The sequence below is a fragment of the Pipra filicauda genome, unplaced genomic scaffold (assembly GCF_003945595.2).
Source record: "Pipra filicauda isolate LSUMZ 115617 unplaced genomic scaffold, ASM394559v2 scaffold335_size1511353_pilon, whole genome shotgun sequence".
Taxonomy (NCBI): Eukaryota; Metazoa; Chordata; class Aves; order Passeriformes; family Pipridae; genus Pipra; species Pipra filicauda.
In genome coordinates this window covers 1,495,427-1,511,365 of record NW_024104460.1, presented here as the reverse complement: position 1 = coordinate 1,511,365, position 15,939 = coordinate 1,495,427, and the positions used below count along the sequence as shown (strand labels likewise).

Below are 15,939 nucleotides of genomic sequence, written 5' to 3'. Positions count from 1 at the left end.
GTATGTCCCCATGACCCCACGTAGGATTCCATGCAGCAGTGCACCCCTGCACCCCCAGTGAGGTTTTACATAACTGTCTCCTGGCGTGTCCGGGCTGGCAGGAACGGACAGGGGTTGCTCAATGTCCCCGGAGCGTTCACGTCCCAAGCGCATGGCAGCAAGAAGAGGAGGAGGTGAGGACCCCCTGGCAGCACAGCTGTTTGCAGACTGTCAGCCCCGGGGGACAGGAGTTGGACCCACTCTCACAGGGCCCCACAACTGAACGTGTAGAGGGGTAGGAGTGGGACAGAGGGAAAGACCCCAGGCACCTTCGCTCCTTGCCGCTCCCCTGCTCCTGGCATGGGGATGCAGCAGGACCTCCGGCCAGCTCGGGTGAAGGCTACGGGGAGGCTGGGCCAGGAGAGATTGCGCAGAGCCTGGGACACTGTGTGGCCGAGCTCCAGCTGGGCTGCAGCCAAGCCCAGTCCCACGGCCATGCAGCCCAGCCAAGGCAGGAGGGGACAGCAGAGGAGGGATGTGCCTCGGCACTGCCTAAAAAGCCCCCATCGGGGACGGGGAGCAGCAGGCACCCTGAGAAGAGCCCAGAGCAGCGCTGCCAGAGCTGTGGGAGAGAGGCCATGGAGCAGTACTTCTCAGCCACCCAGAAGATGGAGCAGGAGGTGATGTTCCCCAGCTTGCTCCGAGGGGTCTTCCCGCAAGAGGAGGGGGCGGCCCCGGCCGCAGGCAGCCACACAGACCTCTATGAGCGCTACCAGCTGCTCAAGTCCATCAAGCCCATGGTGGAGAAAGGCCTGGCCTCTGTCAACGCCCAGAGCCCCACCGGTGCCGACAGCGACACGGACACATCCTCGGACGGCAACGAGGCTGTGGATGCCCAGCTGGAGGAGCGCCTGTCCCACCACCTGACGGGCTTGCAGCAGGTCCTCACCCACCTCACCAGGGACACCAACGCCCTCACCCGGAGGTACAGCCAGATCCTGGAGCAGATCAACCTCAGCGAGGGGCAGCCCAGCTGGTGATCCTGTCCTGGCCACCAGGTAAGAGCTGAGGGGCCACAGAGCTCAGGGGCAGCAAGGCAAGGGGTGGTGTCCCTGGAGAGGTCCCCAACACTGCAAAGGGGTGGGAAGCTCCTGGGAAGGGCCTTGAAAGGGGGGCTGTCCCCTCAAATGGGGGCAGGTACCCATCTCCACGCTGCAGAAGTGGGCACATCCCATCCCTCCAGGCAGAGACTCCAGGGGTTCAAGATCTGTGGACCCAGGGTTGGTGGACTATATGTCTGCCGGGGATGACCCTTGGAGTTAAGGACGGCTGCCGTTGCAGGATGGGTGCTGGTGTCAGGAAGCAGAAGACGTCCCATCGCTGAACATCGCAGGCTCCTCCCCACTCCCACTCGCCCTCCTCGCACCGTGGCAGCTGATCTCCCAGGGCTGGCATTGACACCGGAGAACCAGATGCTGCCTTATCCTCATAGGAAGAAGCATCTGGCTGTGCTGGGAACTCCATTGGAAGAGCTGCAGACTCGTGCCCTCCTCTTTATTTTCAAAGAGCAGGACGAAGGTGGAGGTGTTGTGCGACGGCCCCAACCTCCAACAGTCCCTTGCAACTGCCAAGCCCTTTCCAGCTGGTACCTGGACTCCAAGGGTATTTCCCCCAGTCTTTGCTAATAAAAGAAGCCCTGTGAAGCCATTTGTCTGTGTGGTGCTTTCAACTGGCTGGGGCTCTCATGGAGTGCCCCAGCGTGGGGCAGGGAGACACTGGCTCTGTGGGGAGGGGACTTTCCCGGGCAATGATGGGGAATTTGAAGGGACAAAGAATCACAAAGTCCTGGGATGGTTTGGGTTGAATGGGATCTTCACAGATTGTCTGATGCAGTACCCTGCTCTGTGCTGGGCCATCCTGCACTAGACCAAGTATCTCAGAGTACTCTGCATCCACAGGGCACATGCGACCTGGCTGGGCGACCTGTACCTTTATCTCAACAACTTCAGGCTGAAAAATTTCTTCCTTGTGTTGACAGCAACACCAGTAAAAGCCGGTGCTTGATTTCTGTGCACAAGAGAGCGTGAATCTGTCCAACGCTCAGCCCAGTCATGCGACACTGAGGGGCAGCAGAGCTGTAGCTCAAAGCAGCTCTGGAAAGCAACCGGCCCCGGGACCCCAGCCCCATGTCCAGACACAGAGCTTTGGGATACACTGGAGATTCTCATCTCCTGTCGCCTGATCTCCCAGCTGCTGAGACCACATTGACTTTGGCTTGTCCTGCTCGAGCATGGGCAACCGGGAAAGGGTGTCCAGCCAGCTGGGGTTGAGTGAGCAACTGTGGGGCCCAGGGACTCTGGAGGGGGCAGCTGGGGCCCAGATCCAGAGCTGCCTCGCATCTGAAAGGGTCCTGGTCAGATTCAAGAGAGGACAAGGACAGTTTCAAGGGGCTTGGGGCAATCAGAGTCATGGTGATCTGTCAGCAGGAGGTGCTGGGGACAACGTGGGATCACTTGGAGACACATGTGGTGACATCTCCCCCTCCTGAGCTGTGACTTGGGATGGGCTCCCCAGGAGGATGGCGGGTTGGGGGGAGGCTTGGAACAGCTCCCCAGGACATGAGGTTCCTTCCCAACCATGCCCTCAATCCATGGGACATCTCTGACCCAGCATCTCCATCTCTCCATGGGGCAGCTGGGTCACAGATAGCCCAGGGTAAGTTTGTGCTCAGCACCCTGAAGCTGTGGCACCATGGTTCCCCTAGTGCCATGGGGGGATATGACAGCAGGAGGTGCCAGGGATGACACAGGGACACTTGGGGACACGTGTGATGGCACAGTCCACCTCCGATCTGTTTCTGGGGATGGACTCCCCAGGACAGCAGTAGGTCAGGGATAGGCTTGCCCAAACGTGGAGCCTGTGGCACCAGGGAGCTGAGAATCTCATTGCATCTCCCGGGGGCCCTGATGGCCCTGAGCAGCCTTCTCTGGGCCCCAACCTGGGGCTGGGCACCCCAGTTCAGCTCAGCCCAGACCCAGCAATGCTGCACCCCCATGGTGGCTGTGCCATACTCCAGCCACAGTCCCCCTCCTCCTGCTCCTGTCATCACTGCTGGCAGTGGCAGCTGCCCCCCGTCTCTCACAGCAGGATGTGGGGGACCATTTTTGGCTGAGGGGGTCCCCAGAGGCACAGAGAGGATTTGGTAATTATTTATGTCCCAAGATTGGGATGCTGAGGCGCAACTTGAGTCTGCTGAACCCAAGTCACCCGCAACTCTGCTGCCATAATCACTATGGGCATCTTAGGAAGAGGTGGGGGAGCAGAAGGGCAGAGCATCCCCTGTGTCCCTCTGTCCCCAGAGCCCTAGTATGCCTCTGCACTTCCAAGAAGCTCTGCAGTGGCCCAGGTGCTCTGATGTGGCCAAGCTCCCAGCTGGTTGCATGGGGCCAGCAGCACCCACACACCTCAGTGCATCACTAGGCCCCATGGCAGGACATCCAGGGATACTGGGGCACAGGGAAGGGATAAGAAGTGTGGTGGGACAGGTCTGGCAGGGAAGGGGTGGCTGGCATTGCAGGCACCTGGCTGGGACAAATGGGGACCGTGGGAGAGCTGTCACCACTAGGGGTTGCAAAGGGATGAGGTACCTCACAGCCTTTCCCAAATAGAACAATTTCCCTTGATTGCCACATGCCACAGGGACACGCGAGGACAGGCAATGCTGGCCAATGCCCTGGCTGTGGCTTTCGCCCTCCCTGGATGGGGACAGTGGCAGGGTACCCATGTCCACAAATCCCTGGGTCCAGCAATGGTTCTGTGCTGCTGCCAGAGGAGTTACACATCATGGGGTCAGATCTCAGTCCCTGTCCACATCCCTACTGAGCTCAGGAAGAGCCTAGGGAAAGGGGATGTTTCTGGGGTCCCCAGTCTCTGGACACCATCTGTATCCTCTGTCCCCAGATATCCGAGTTCCAGTGTATCTCCAGCGAGATTTCCATATGTCTGCAGAAAGGGGTTGCTCAATGTCCCCAGAGCGTTCATGTCCCAAGCACATGGCAGCAAGAAGAGCCCATGGATTAGGCCACACTGGAACGGGTGCACCTCAAAGCAACTGTAGATGTGGATAAGTCTATACCTCTGTGGTAGTGATTGTGGTGCACAGATAAGCTTCCACGTGGAGCAGGTACAGCCCTAAAGGACTTCAGTCTGTGGGTTAGTTCAAGCTGAAGCAGGGGCATGGGGAGGAGTTTATTGCAAAGTTAAACCCTATAACCTGGTCCAGAGGGACCAGGTTGGAGATCGTAATGGAAATATCTTTAAATTGCTGTATCTCATTATTTGAGTTGCCTGTTTCATAAATTAGCGTGGAAGGAACCATCCATACCAGTGGAGGACAAGCCTTACAAGAAGCAGTGCAAGTGCTACAGTGACCACATCTGAGTTGGCTTTGGTGCCCAATAACTCCTCTGAACACACCACCTTTCCTTTCCTGACTGACCACCGTAATGGATGGAGCCCAAAGTCACAGACTAAATGAACTCAGTGGATGTTTTGTGGACATTTATGGGCATTTTACACAGCTTTCACAGACGTGGTCTGTAGACTAAGGGAATGGTATCTGCATATTGAATCAAGGGATAGGAAGGGGGTGGTGGTACACAAGAACGTATTGGACAGTGTGAGAGCTGAGCATGACATAAATGGTAAGGAATAAGGGGGGAGAATGTGCTGGTTTTGGCTCAGGTAGGGTTAGTTTTTTTCAGAGTAGGTGATACAGGGCTGTGTTTTGGATTTGTGTTGCAAACGGCGTTGGTAACACAGGGATGTTTTCCTTATGGCTGTGCAGGGCTCACACAGAGCGAGCCAAGATTTTTCTGCTCTTCCCCCCCCACCACCAGCGAGAGGGTTGACCCAAGGGATATCCCAGACCATATAGCATCATGCTCAGCACATGGAGGTGGGAAAGAAGAAGGAAAAGGGAGACATTTGGAGTGATGGCTTTTGTCTTCCCAGGTCACCATTACATGTGATAGAGCCCTGCTATCCTGGAGGTGGCTGAACACCTGCCTGCCCATGAGAAGCGGTGAATTAATTCCTTGTTTTGCTTTGTTTGTGTGCACAGCTTTTACTTCCCCTATTAAACTGTCTTTATCTCAACCCATGAGTCTTCTCACTTTTACCCTTCCAATTCTCTCCCTGATCCCACTGGTGGGGGGTGAGCAAGTGGCTGCGTGGGGCCGAGTTGCTGACTGGGGTTAAAACATGACATCCACGGTGAAGCTCCAAGCCCAGGGCAGAGGTAGCCTCCTCATGCCCATGCTGGGGGGACACTGTGATGTCCCTTCACCTCCAGGAAACTCCATGGTGGCCAGACATCCCGAGAGCATGGGACTGGCAGTGTATGCACATGTCAGTGCCACACTGGGCTCCACAGCAGGACAGCCAGAGATGCCAGGGGCACCCAGAAAGGGACAAGAGGAGCAGTGGGTTCAGGTCTGAGGGGGAGAGGGCAGGTGGCAGAATGGGCACCTGGCTGGGATATGAGGGGTCAGTTGGAGAGCTGCCACCACTGAGGGTTGCAAAAGGGGTGAAGGACCCCCCGGCCTTTCCCAAAATAGAACAATTTCCTCCAGTTGCCACATCCTGCAAGATACACAGAGATAGGCAGTTCTGGCCACTGACCAGCCATGGCCTCTGATCCAGGATGGGGATAACAGGGGCAGTGGTGGCACCATCTGTGCTCCGCTGTGGGCAGTGATGGCTCCGTTCCATGACTGCAGGAGTTCTCCGTTGCGGCGTTTGGTCCCATCTCTGTCCCCACTGTATGTCCCCATGACCCCACGTAGGATTCCATGCAGCAGTGCACCCCTGCACCCCCAGTGAGGTTTTACATAACTGTCTCCTGGCGTGTCCGGGCTGGCAGGAACGGACAGGGGTTGCTCAATGTCCCCGGAGCGTTCACGTCCCAAGCGCATGGCAGCAAGAAGAGGAGGAGGTGAGGACCCCCTGGCAGCACAGCTGTTTGCAGACTGTCAGCCCCGGGGGGCAGGAGCTGGACCCACTCTCACAGGGCCCCACAACTGAACGTGTAGAGGGGTAGGAGTGGGACAGAGGGAAAGACCCCAGGCACCTTCGCTCCTTGCCGCTCCCCTGCTCCTGGCATGGGGATGCAGCAGGACCTCCGGCCAGCTCGGGTGAAGGCTACGGGGAGGCTGGGCCAGGAGAGATTGCACAGAGCCTGGGACACTGTGTGGCCGAGCTCCAGCTGGGCTGCAGCCAAGCCCAGTCCCACGGCCATGCAACCCAGCCAAGGCAGGAGGGGACAGCAGAGGAGGGATGTGCCTCGGCACTGCCTAAAAAGCCCCCATCGGGGACGGGGAGCAGCAGGCACCCTGAGAAGAGCCCAGAGCAGCGCTGCCAGAGCTGTGGGAGAGAGGCCATGGAGCAGTACTTCTCAGCCACCCAGAAGATGGAGCAGGAGGTGATGTTCCCCAGCTTGCTCCGAGGGGTCTTCCCGCAAGAGGAGGGGGCGGCCCCGGCCGCAGGCAGCCACACAGACCTCTATGAGCGCTACCAGCTGCTCAAGTCCATCAAGCCCATGGTGGAGAAAGGCCTGGCCTCTGTCAACGACCAGAGCCCCACCGGTGCCGACAGCGACACGGACACATCCTCGGACGGCAACGAGGCTGTGGATGCCCAGCTGGAGGAGCGCCTGTCCCACCACCTGACGGGCTTGCAGCAGGTCCTCACCCACCTCACCAGGGACACCAACGCCCTCACCCGGAGGTACAGCCAGATCCTGGAGCAGATCAACCTCAGCGAGGGGCAGCCCAGCTGGTGATCCTGTCCTGGCCACCAGGTAAGAGCTGAGGGGCCACAGAGCTCAGGGGCAGCAAGGCAAGGGGTGGTGTCCCTGGAGAGGTCCCCAACACTGCAAAGGGGTGGGAAGCTCCTGGGAAGGGCCTTGAAAGGGGGGCTGTCCCCTCAAATGGGGGCAGGTACCCATCTCCATGCTGCAGAAGTGGGCACATCCCATCCCTCCAGGCAGAGACTCCAGGGGTTCAAGATCTGTGGACCCAGGGTTGGTGGACTATATGTCTGCCGGGGATGACCCTTGGAGTTAAGGACGGCTGCCGTTGCAGGACGGGTGCTGGTGTCAGGAAGCAGAAGACGTCCCATCGCTGAACATCGCAGGCTCCTCCCCACTCCCACTCGCCCTCCTCGCACCGTGGCAGCTGATCTCCCAGGGCTGGCATTGACACCGGAGAACCAGATGCTGCCTTATCCTCATAGGAAGAAGCATCTGGCTGTGCTGGGAACTCCATTGGAAGAGCTGCAGACTCGTGCCCTCCTCTTTATTTTCAAAGAGCAGGACGAAGGTGGAGGTGTTGTGCGACGGCCCCAACCTCCAACAGTCCCTTGCAACTGCCAAGCCCTTTTCCAGCTGGTACCTGGACTCCAAGGGTATTTCCCCCAGTCTTTGCTAATAAAAGAAGCCCTGTGAAGCCATTTGTCTGTGTGGTGCTTTCAACTGGCTGGGGCTCTCATGGAGTGCCCCAGCGTGGGGCAGGGAGACACTGGTTCTGTGGGGAGGGAACTTTCCCGGGCAATGATGGGGAATTTGAAGGGACAAAGAATCACAAAGTCCTGGGACGGTTTGGGTTGAATGGGATCTTCACAGATTGTCTGGTGAAATGCCCTGCTCTGAGCTGGGCCATCCTGCACTAGACCAGGTATCTCAGAGCACTCTGCAACCACAGGGCACATGCGACCTGGCTGGGCGACCTGTTCCTTTATCTCAACAACTTCAGGCTGAAAAATTTCTTCCTTGTGTTGACAGCAACACCAGTAAAAGCCGGTGCTTGATTTCTGTGCACAAGAGAGCGTGAATCTGTCCAACGCTCAGCCCAGTCATGCGACACTGAGGGGCAGCAGAGCTGTAGCTCAAAGCAGCTCTGGAAAGCAACCGGCCCCGGGACCCCAGCCCCATGTCCAGACACAGAGCTTTGGGATACACTGGAGATTCTCATCTCCTGTCGCCTGATCTCCCAGCTGCTGAGACCACATTGACTTTGGCTTGTCCTGCTCGAGCATGGGCAACCGGGAAAGGGTGTCCAGCCAGCTGGGGTTGAGTGAGCAACTGTGGGGCCCAGGGACTCTGGAGGGGGCAGCTGGGGCCCAGATCCAGAGCTGCCTCGCATCTGAAAGGGTCCTGGTCAGATTCAAGAGAGGACAAGGACAGTTTCAAGGGGCTTGGGGCAATCAGAGTCATGGCGATCTGTCAGCAGGAGGTGCTGGGGACAACGTGGGATCATTTGGAGACACATGTGGTGACATCTCCCCCTCCTGAGCTGTGGCTTGGGATGGGCTCCCCAGGAGGATGGCGGGTTGCAGGGAGGCTTGCCCAAACCCCAGGCCTGTGGCCCCAGACACCCAAGTAGCTAATTGCACTACCAACCCAAAGTCCTGCTTTTCTACAGAAGCAAGGTGCCACTTGCCAAGTTCCTCAAAAGGGACCAAACACAAATCCCTCCAGCCAGCATCAGGATTTCAGAGCAGATCTGCCCCACCGTGTCCCTCCTCAGCCTGGGCAAAGTTGTAGCCTTGTCTTATCGAGAGAAAATGGAGCATGAGGGGTATACTGGGAGAGACCTAGACCATCCCCATTGCAATGCCACCTCCAGGTGGGGCATGATGGAGCACTGCCTTTGGAGCTCCTCTGCCCCCAGGCTGATTGCAGAGCTGGATGTTGAACCATAAGGAATGGATGGACATTGGTTCCCAGTGAGGTGAGGACAACAAAGGATGCTATGTCCCTCTGGTGGTCTACCTGTCTGGAGCTCAAGAGTGGGGATCTGTGTCTCCTGGAAAACGAGGCCAGCTGTGCTGGTTTTGCTGGGGTAGAGTTAATTTTCTTCACTGTAGTTGGTATGGAACTATGTTTTGGATTTGTGCTGAACACACAGTTGATAATACACAGTTGTTATCACTGACATTGCTTGCACAGCGCTCAGGCCTTTTCTGTATTTTGTACTGCCATGCTGATGAGGAAGCTGGAGGAGCATGGGAATCTGGGAGAAGACACAACAGGGACAGTTGTGTGGTGATCCCAACTGATCCAATGGATATGCCATACCATATGACATCGTGCTCGGTATGTAAAGCGGGAGGAGGAAGAAAGAAAAGGGGGATTTTTGGAGTGATTGTGTTTGTCTTTACAGGTCACTTTTACCTGCGATGGAGCTCTGCTGTCCTGGAGATGGCTAAATCCCTGCCTGCCCATGGGAAGTGGTGAATGAATTTCTTGTTTTGCTGTGTTTGCAGGATGGCTTTTGCTTTCCCTATTAAACTACCTTTATGTCAACCCATGTGTTTTCTCACTTTCACCCTCATCCCACTCGTAGTGGGGTGAGTGAGCAGCTCTTGGTGGTTCTTGGTGCCTGGCTGGGGTTAAGCCACGACAGTGCCACAGCGAGGAAGGCCTGCAGTCACCTCCAGCAGTGGCTTTGGGCTCGGGCAGCATGCTCAGCAGCTGGAGAGGCTCGTGGTGCTCCAGCGAAGTGTCATACCAGGAATAGGATGAAGCACTCCCCATCACTGTTGAACACGACCAATGACAGACGCGAGATGTTCCCAGAAAAGGTCTGTGCCCTGGCACAGCTGGAAGGGCTTGCTGACGTCTTCTGCGCCACTTGCAACCCCCCAGGACTTGTGGGTCTGTCTCTGAGAGCCGCTGTCTGCCCAGCTGGCCCCGACCCCGGTGTGTCACAGGAACCTTCTGCCTGCACCGATTGCAGGGCATTGCGTCACACTGCCCCAGGGATGCGTCAAGCCCTCAGGATGCCCTGCTGCTGCTGAACACCCCTGCTGGCCACAGCTGATAAGAGATGTTAGATGGCCACAGGAAAGGTCTTTGTCCTGGAAAAACCCAGGGCTGGTCCCAGCGGGATGTTGGCAGACGGGGCAGATCAGCCTCTGGCCTGGCAGGGGATGCTGGCTCTGCGCTGCCCTGGGCAGGCTCCCGGGGCACCCGCACTGTCACCATCCACCACGGGGAAATATGTTTTCTGTTCATATCGTTGAAGCAAATCAGGATGGCAGCACTTCCTTTAAATCTGTTCAGGGGCATCAAAGCCAGCAGAGAGCAGTGACCTGGGCACAGAGGCTCAGTGTCAGGAAGACAAGAGAGAAAGTACAGCTTTGACCCAAAATGTCAAAAGAATGAGAAACCCCAAGTTCCCTTCTCTAACCAGGCCCAAGAAGTCCTAATCACACAACCACCCACCCCCAAGGATGGGGGGCTGCCAGCATCCCCACCCCTCCCGCAGGGCAGGTTTCCCATCTGCACACCCCTGCCTTTCAATTTGGGGTGCTCTGGTCTCGGCTGTACCTCCTGCTGCTGCCTATTGCCTGCTCAGGGAGATGCTGGAGGAAAGAACCTCACAAATTCACACTTGGGTCCCCCAGGTCTGGCTCTGCTGTCAGCCGAGTTGGCTGTGAGCCAGCAAGGTGTCCTCAGGCAAAGACAGTGGAGGGAGGGGATCCTTCCCTTCTGCTCAGCTCTGGTGAGGCCTCACCTGGTGCACTGTTTCCAACAAAAGAGAGACATGGAGCTCCAGGAGCAGGTCCAGCAGAGGGTGACAAAGATGATTAAGGGCCTGCAGCATCTCTCTTATGAGGAAAGGCTGAGGGAGCTGGGCCTGTTTACCCTTGAGAGAGATGACCTAGAGGGAATCTCATCAATGTATATAAGTGTCTGAAGGGAGGTGCCAATAGGATGGATCCAGTCTCTTCTCTGTGGTGCTGAGCAATAGGACAAGAGGCAATGGACAGAAACCAATGCACAGGAAATTCTACCTTAACATGAGGAAGAACTACTTTCCTGTGTAGGTGACTGACCACTGGAACAGGTTGCCCAGAGAAGTTGTGAGTCTCCTTCCCTGGAGACATGTCTGGACACAATCTTGAGTAATATGCTCTAGGGGACCCTGCTTGAGCAGGGAAGTTGGACTAGATGACCTTCAATGGTCCCTTCCCATCTTACCCATTCTATGAATCCGTGATTTAATCCATCTGATTGTCATTTCCCTTTTTAATGTAATAAGCTTTCAGAAGAAACATCTTCCAGCCCAGGGGGACACTCATCCCAGTCCCTCTGGGCAAGGAGGGCCCACAAGGGGTGGGCAGAGCAAGGGGAGGCAGCAGCTGCAGCAGTGGCTGCAAACAGAGCTATGCTGGTGCAATCACTTCCACCAATCAATACAAGGAGCTGTCAAGTTCTGCTGGAACATCACCTGAGAGCAGAATCAAACCCTGGGAGGTATCCAACTATCCCATCCCTCTGTACAGCACTAGCAGGAAGCAGGGGTGAGGGAACAGCACCCAGGGCATGGCGAGAGGCCTCCCCAGGGAAGAGGTGCTTAAGAAAGAGCTTTGAGATGCTGCACAGAGCAGGAAGTCTCACAAAACATGCACAGGGACAGAGGCAGTGCAGGAGGAAGCAGGGCAGATACTGAAACCCAGCAAAAAAAGGTAATTAGATAAAAAACTGCCACAACTGGAGCAGCCTCAGCTGGAAGTGTTTTAACCCCAGAGGTGCCAAGCACCCTGCAGTGACATTTGTAAGAGCTGCAGATCCACAGCCCATCTGGAACATTTGTGTTCAGTATGTGGATTTAGGAGCCAACAACCAAGCGAGAAGGCAGAAAGGTTGGATCCTCATTGCCAGCAAAGAAAAAGCAACATAAGAATGCAAAATATCGAGAGGGAATTAATTAGGAAGCACATATATTTTTGTTAGCTGTTCAGAACTAATTTCACAGCAAGACACTGGCTGCAGCACCTGCAGGGCTGGTCAAAGACATGCTCAAGGGTCAGGAGAAATGCCACTGAGAAATAAAGAGGAGGAACTTACGCAACTACACTCTGGTTTTTTTAAAGTATATGCTGCGTGAACAATCTCCCACTCCCACAATTAAAACAACTGAAAAAGAGATAAATCAAAGTTATTATCCTGTTACAAATATCAGTCACCCACGTATTGACACACTTTAACAGAACAGAAGAACAAATAATTAAACACAAAGTATTTAATCAAGCTTTTATTACATGAAAGTGAGTAAAACTTCACTTTCCACGCCATGGACGGTTCAACAGTTGCAGCCACATTGCCGACGTTCCTGGTGTGGCATTAATTCATCCTGTGATGTGTCGCCGCTGGAGAAATCCTCAGCGGATGGGGTAGAAATCCTCCAAAAGCTCTCCTATTCTTTTCTTTTCTGTAAGAGGTGGGAAAACCTAATCAGCATTTGAGATCAATCCGGAATATGTTTTATATTAAAATCTTAAGGTTAACAAAGCCACCAAAAATCTGATTTTTGCTACTAACAGCGAATCACCAGCTTGCTGTTTTAACTAAATGCATAACTTCTTTCCCATAGGGCTCTCCACAGATCCCTGCAAAGGCATCTCCATATTAACACTTTTTTATTTGTACATACTCTTTCCAACATGGTATGATGCAGACCACAATCCAACAGCCAGAGTCACCTAACTGTATTGTGTCAGAAAATGGACAGTTTTCACCAAAATCTGCCATGGCCTCTTTGGGCTCAGTGACTACATTTAGTAAAAAACTGCTGTTCTTCACCACAGCTCTAAGCCAAGAGCACTTCAGGCTTCCTGCCATTTCTATTTACTCTTTTTTCACCTGCTCTGGTTGTTTACTGAATATTCATCATGCAATTTCCGAATCTACATGCATGGGCATTTTGTAGAATAAACAGTACAATTGTGATGTTACAAGAATAAGACCTGAGCTTTCTAATTTCCATTACTTTATTTCTTCTTCAGTGGTACCAGTTTGGTCTATTCTTATTTTCTTTTTGTTCTGCTATTTCTATATTAAAATAAGCTTTTAAGAGGAAGAGGTGGTCATCAAGGCAGATCAACAGCTCAATAAAAATATCTATTTTCATATCATAAAATCCTTAATACTGTTGCAATTTAGATTGTGAATAAGCGGGAGAGACTTAGCTCAGCAATATCTTTACACACGTTGGCACTTGTTAACTGGAACATAAGGCAGGCTGAGGTCTCATTTAAAAAACCAACTCATCGTACCTGCCACCTTAAAGTCTTCTGGGTGATGCCTGACGTACTCCAACAGCTCTCTGTCCCTTTTGGCATAGATGTAATCCGAACGTTTCGTCAGGTAGTAGCCAACAAACCACCCCACGGTGGTGAACAGGACCTGGCGGTGAACACCTGCAGCAGGAAGAGAAATGTCCATGTCCCCCTGTCCCAGTTCCTCTTCCTGGGGGCCTCAGGCAGGCCCCTGCTTTCCCTGGGTCCCTCATGCCCCAGCACCTCCCTCCCTGCTTTCCCCCAGTGAAGGTCCCTACACAACCACACCTCCCACGGCCGCTGCCAGACCCCCGGAGAGACCCCCTTTCCTCAGGGCTCCTTCCCCTTCCTGCCCTCCATATCCCTCAGAGAGTCACCTCAAATCCCCTCCACACCCATACCACATCCCTTTCTCAGCCCCCTCCAACTACCTCCAATTCCCCCCCCGCCAACAAACCCCTCATTTCAGGGCTCCCACTCCTTCACTCCAATCCCCTCACAGAGACACCCAAAATCACAACAGAGCACCCCATTCCCCTCCAACCCTCCCACCACTCCTCACTCAGGGTTCCCTCACCTTCCCTCCCTATTTATCCCTCAGACTGACCCCAAATCCCACACATTCCATTCACCAGCCCCACATACTCTCTCATCTCAGGGCCCCCTCCCCTTCAACCCTCAAGGTCACTCCAAATCCCACATACCGCCTTCCTTCCCCAGCCCTCCAAATCTGCTCTATCTCTCCATCCCCTCACCTCAGGTCTCCCTCCCCCAGCCCCAATATCCCTCACGGTCACCCCAAATTCCCCACACCCGCTCCCGCAGGCCCCTCCAGCCCCTCACTCCCAGTAGTTTCCCCTCCTCCCCCTTCATTTATCCCTCAGAGTGACCCCATATCCCACACAGCACTTTCCAAGCCCCACATTCTCCCTCTACCCCACCCCCAGCCCCCGTATCCCTCACTATATCCCTCCTTATATCCCCCTCAGGGCCCCTTCCCCTTCACTCCCGCCCCTATAAGCCTCAAGGTCACCCTAAATCCCACACACTCACTCCTGCAGCGCCCCTACCCCTTCCAGCCCCTCACTCCTGGCAGTTTCCCCTCCTCCACCTGCATTTATCCCTCAGAGTGACCCCAAATCCCACAAAGCCCCTTCCCCAGCCCCTCACTTCAGCCACCCCCCCGCCCCGTTTCCCCTTCGCCTCAGGCTGCCCCTTGTCTCCCCGCACCGGCTCGGAGGACGGGGCGGTGGTTGAAGGTGTTGTCCAGCAGCGCCGTAATCCACCCCACAAAGCCCAGCCAGACCGAGCCTCTGTTGAACAGCGGCGGCGGCGGCAGCGATCGCGACTCGTCGGGCAGGAACACCATGGCTGCGGCCCGCCCAAGGTGACTCGGCGGAGCGGAGCGCCGGCTGCGCCTTCCGCCGCCTGCCCGCGTCCCGCTCCCGCGTTCCGCTGCCTTCCCCTGATTTTCGTTATTTCGCCAAAAAACACCCCAAAATCCAAACCCCCCGGCCCACAAACCCACCTACCCACCCCTACCCGAGGCTGAGCGGCTCTAGCAGGGGCCGGGTGGGGGGTCCCGCAGCCCTGAGCCCACTGGGGGAGGCGGCCCCGCTTGCCTCTGGAGGGCCAGGGAGGCCGGTCGGTAACTAAATTAGGGGATTGATAGAGGACTAAAATCGAAGCCCATTAATTTTCAGAGGTCGTCCTGCCGACAGATTAAATACTGAGACCTACACCATGTTGTTAGTTTTTGCTTTTTTAATTATTACGAAACCACATTAAATCACTTGCCACCATAGCAGGATTGATGGAACCATTAAAAACCCCCTTGCATTAAAAAGACACCACCGGTCCTAAAGGCTTCTCAGCCTCTTCCCTAAAAATGTATTATTTAGCTTTTCTCCACACAGGAGGAGGTTGGGCAGTCACTGCTCCCCAGTAGTTGAAGCAGGAATTACAGAATGGCCATAGGTGGTCACTTAAGTCACTGCCCCAGGCTGAATTTCACAGAATAGTTTGGGTTGGAAGGGACCTTCAAGATCATCTCATTAAAACCCTCTGCCATGTGCAGGGATACCTTCCACCAGACCAGGCTCCTCAGAGCTCTGTCCAAACTGGCCTTTGACACTTCCAGGGCTGGGGCAACCACAGCTTCCCTGGGCAACCTGTTCTGGAAGGAGTTGGGCTTGACTTGCAAAGGTGTTGCTGCAGAAGAGCCAAGTTTGGGGTTTTTTGTTTGTTTGTTTTATTGTTTGTTTTTTGTTTTGTTTGGGGTTTTTGTTTGTTTTTTAAATATTACTGTTTCCCTACACAGGACAGCATCTCCATGCAGACAAACACAAGCACTGTGGATGCTTTACCCTGTGCAGAACTTTGAGGCCTAGACCAGCAGTAAAATACAGGTGGTAAGAAGCACCGTGGCATCAACAGCAGCCACAGCAGCTAAAAAGAGCATGGCAAAGCTGCTGAGGTGTAAAAAAGGCAGAAACTATGAGAAAGTAATGAAAAACAGAGTGAGAAGGTCTGAATACAAGCTCATGGACTGTGAAAAGTTTAAATGCACAAGCTATTTGGTTACAGAAATGGCCACAGCAACTACTCAACCTGCTGTCCTAACAAGAGCCCCACTCTCTTTTAACATCTGAAGTATTCAAAGAACTCAAAAAGCATAACTATCCCCTGGACTATCCTCTCCGAAGGGGTCCAGTTCTTCAACTAACACAGAAGAAAGTTCAAAAACTACTTGAAAAACCAAACCAAAACAAATCCATCCCTTCTCCTCCCATTTCATGTCAGCACTGGAATCCAAACCAGACCCCAATCTCTAGA

General features: G+C 54.6%; 3 protein-coding genes across 3 annotated transcripts; 2 read left to right on the top strand and 1 right to left on the bottom strand.

Moving 5' to 3' along the window:
• The first annotated feature begins 535 nt into the window (after positions 1–535).
• LOC113998674 (mid1-interacting protein 1-B-like) lies at positions 536–1,283 on the top strand. Its single transcript, XM_039384016.1, has 2 exons — positions 536–1,037; positions 1,223–1,283. The coding sequence occupies exon 1, from the start codon at positions 618–620 to the stop codon at positions 1,017–1,019; it is 402 nt and encodes a 133-aa protein (XP_039239950.1). The 5' UTR covers positions 536–617; the 3' UTR covers positions 1,020–1,037; positions 1,223–1,283.
• A 5,072-nt stretch (positions 1,284–6,355) lies between these two features.
• LOC113998673 (mid1-interacting protein 1-B-like) lies at positions 6,356–7,488 on the top strand. The gene is made up of 2 exons (XM_027741639.2): positions 6,356–6,838; positions 7,122–7,488. The coding sequence occupies exon 1, from the start codon at positions 6,419–6,421 to the stop codon at positions 6,818–6,820; it is 402 nt and encodes a 133-aa protein (XP_027597440.1). The 5' UTR covers positions 6,356–6,418; the 3' UTR covers positions 6,821–6,838; positions 7,122–7,488.
• A 4,565-nt stretch (positions 7,489–12,053) lies between these two features.
• LOC113998672 (NADH dehydrogenase [ubiquinone] 1 subunit C2-like) lies at positions 12,054–14,656 on the bottom strand. The gene is made up of 3 exons (XM_027741637.2): positions 14,335–14,656; positions 13,102–13,245; positions 12,054–12,257 (listed from the first exon to the last, which is right to left on the bottom strand). The coding sequence occupies exons 1-3, from the start codon at positions 14,471–14,473 to the stop codon at positions 12,208–12,210; spliced, it is 333 nt and encodes a 110-aa protein (XP_027597438.1). The 5' UTR covers positions 14,474–14,656; the 3' UTR covers positions 12,054–12,207.
• Positions 14,657–15,939: the final 1,283 nt, after the last annotated feature.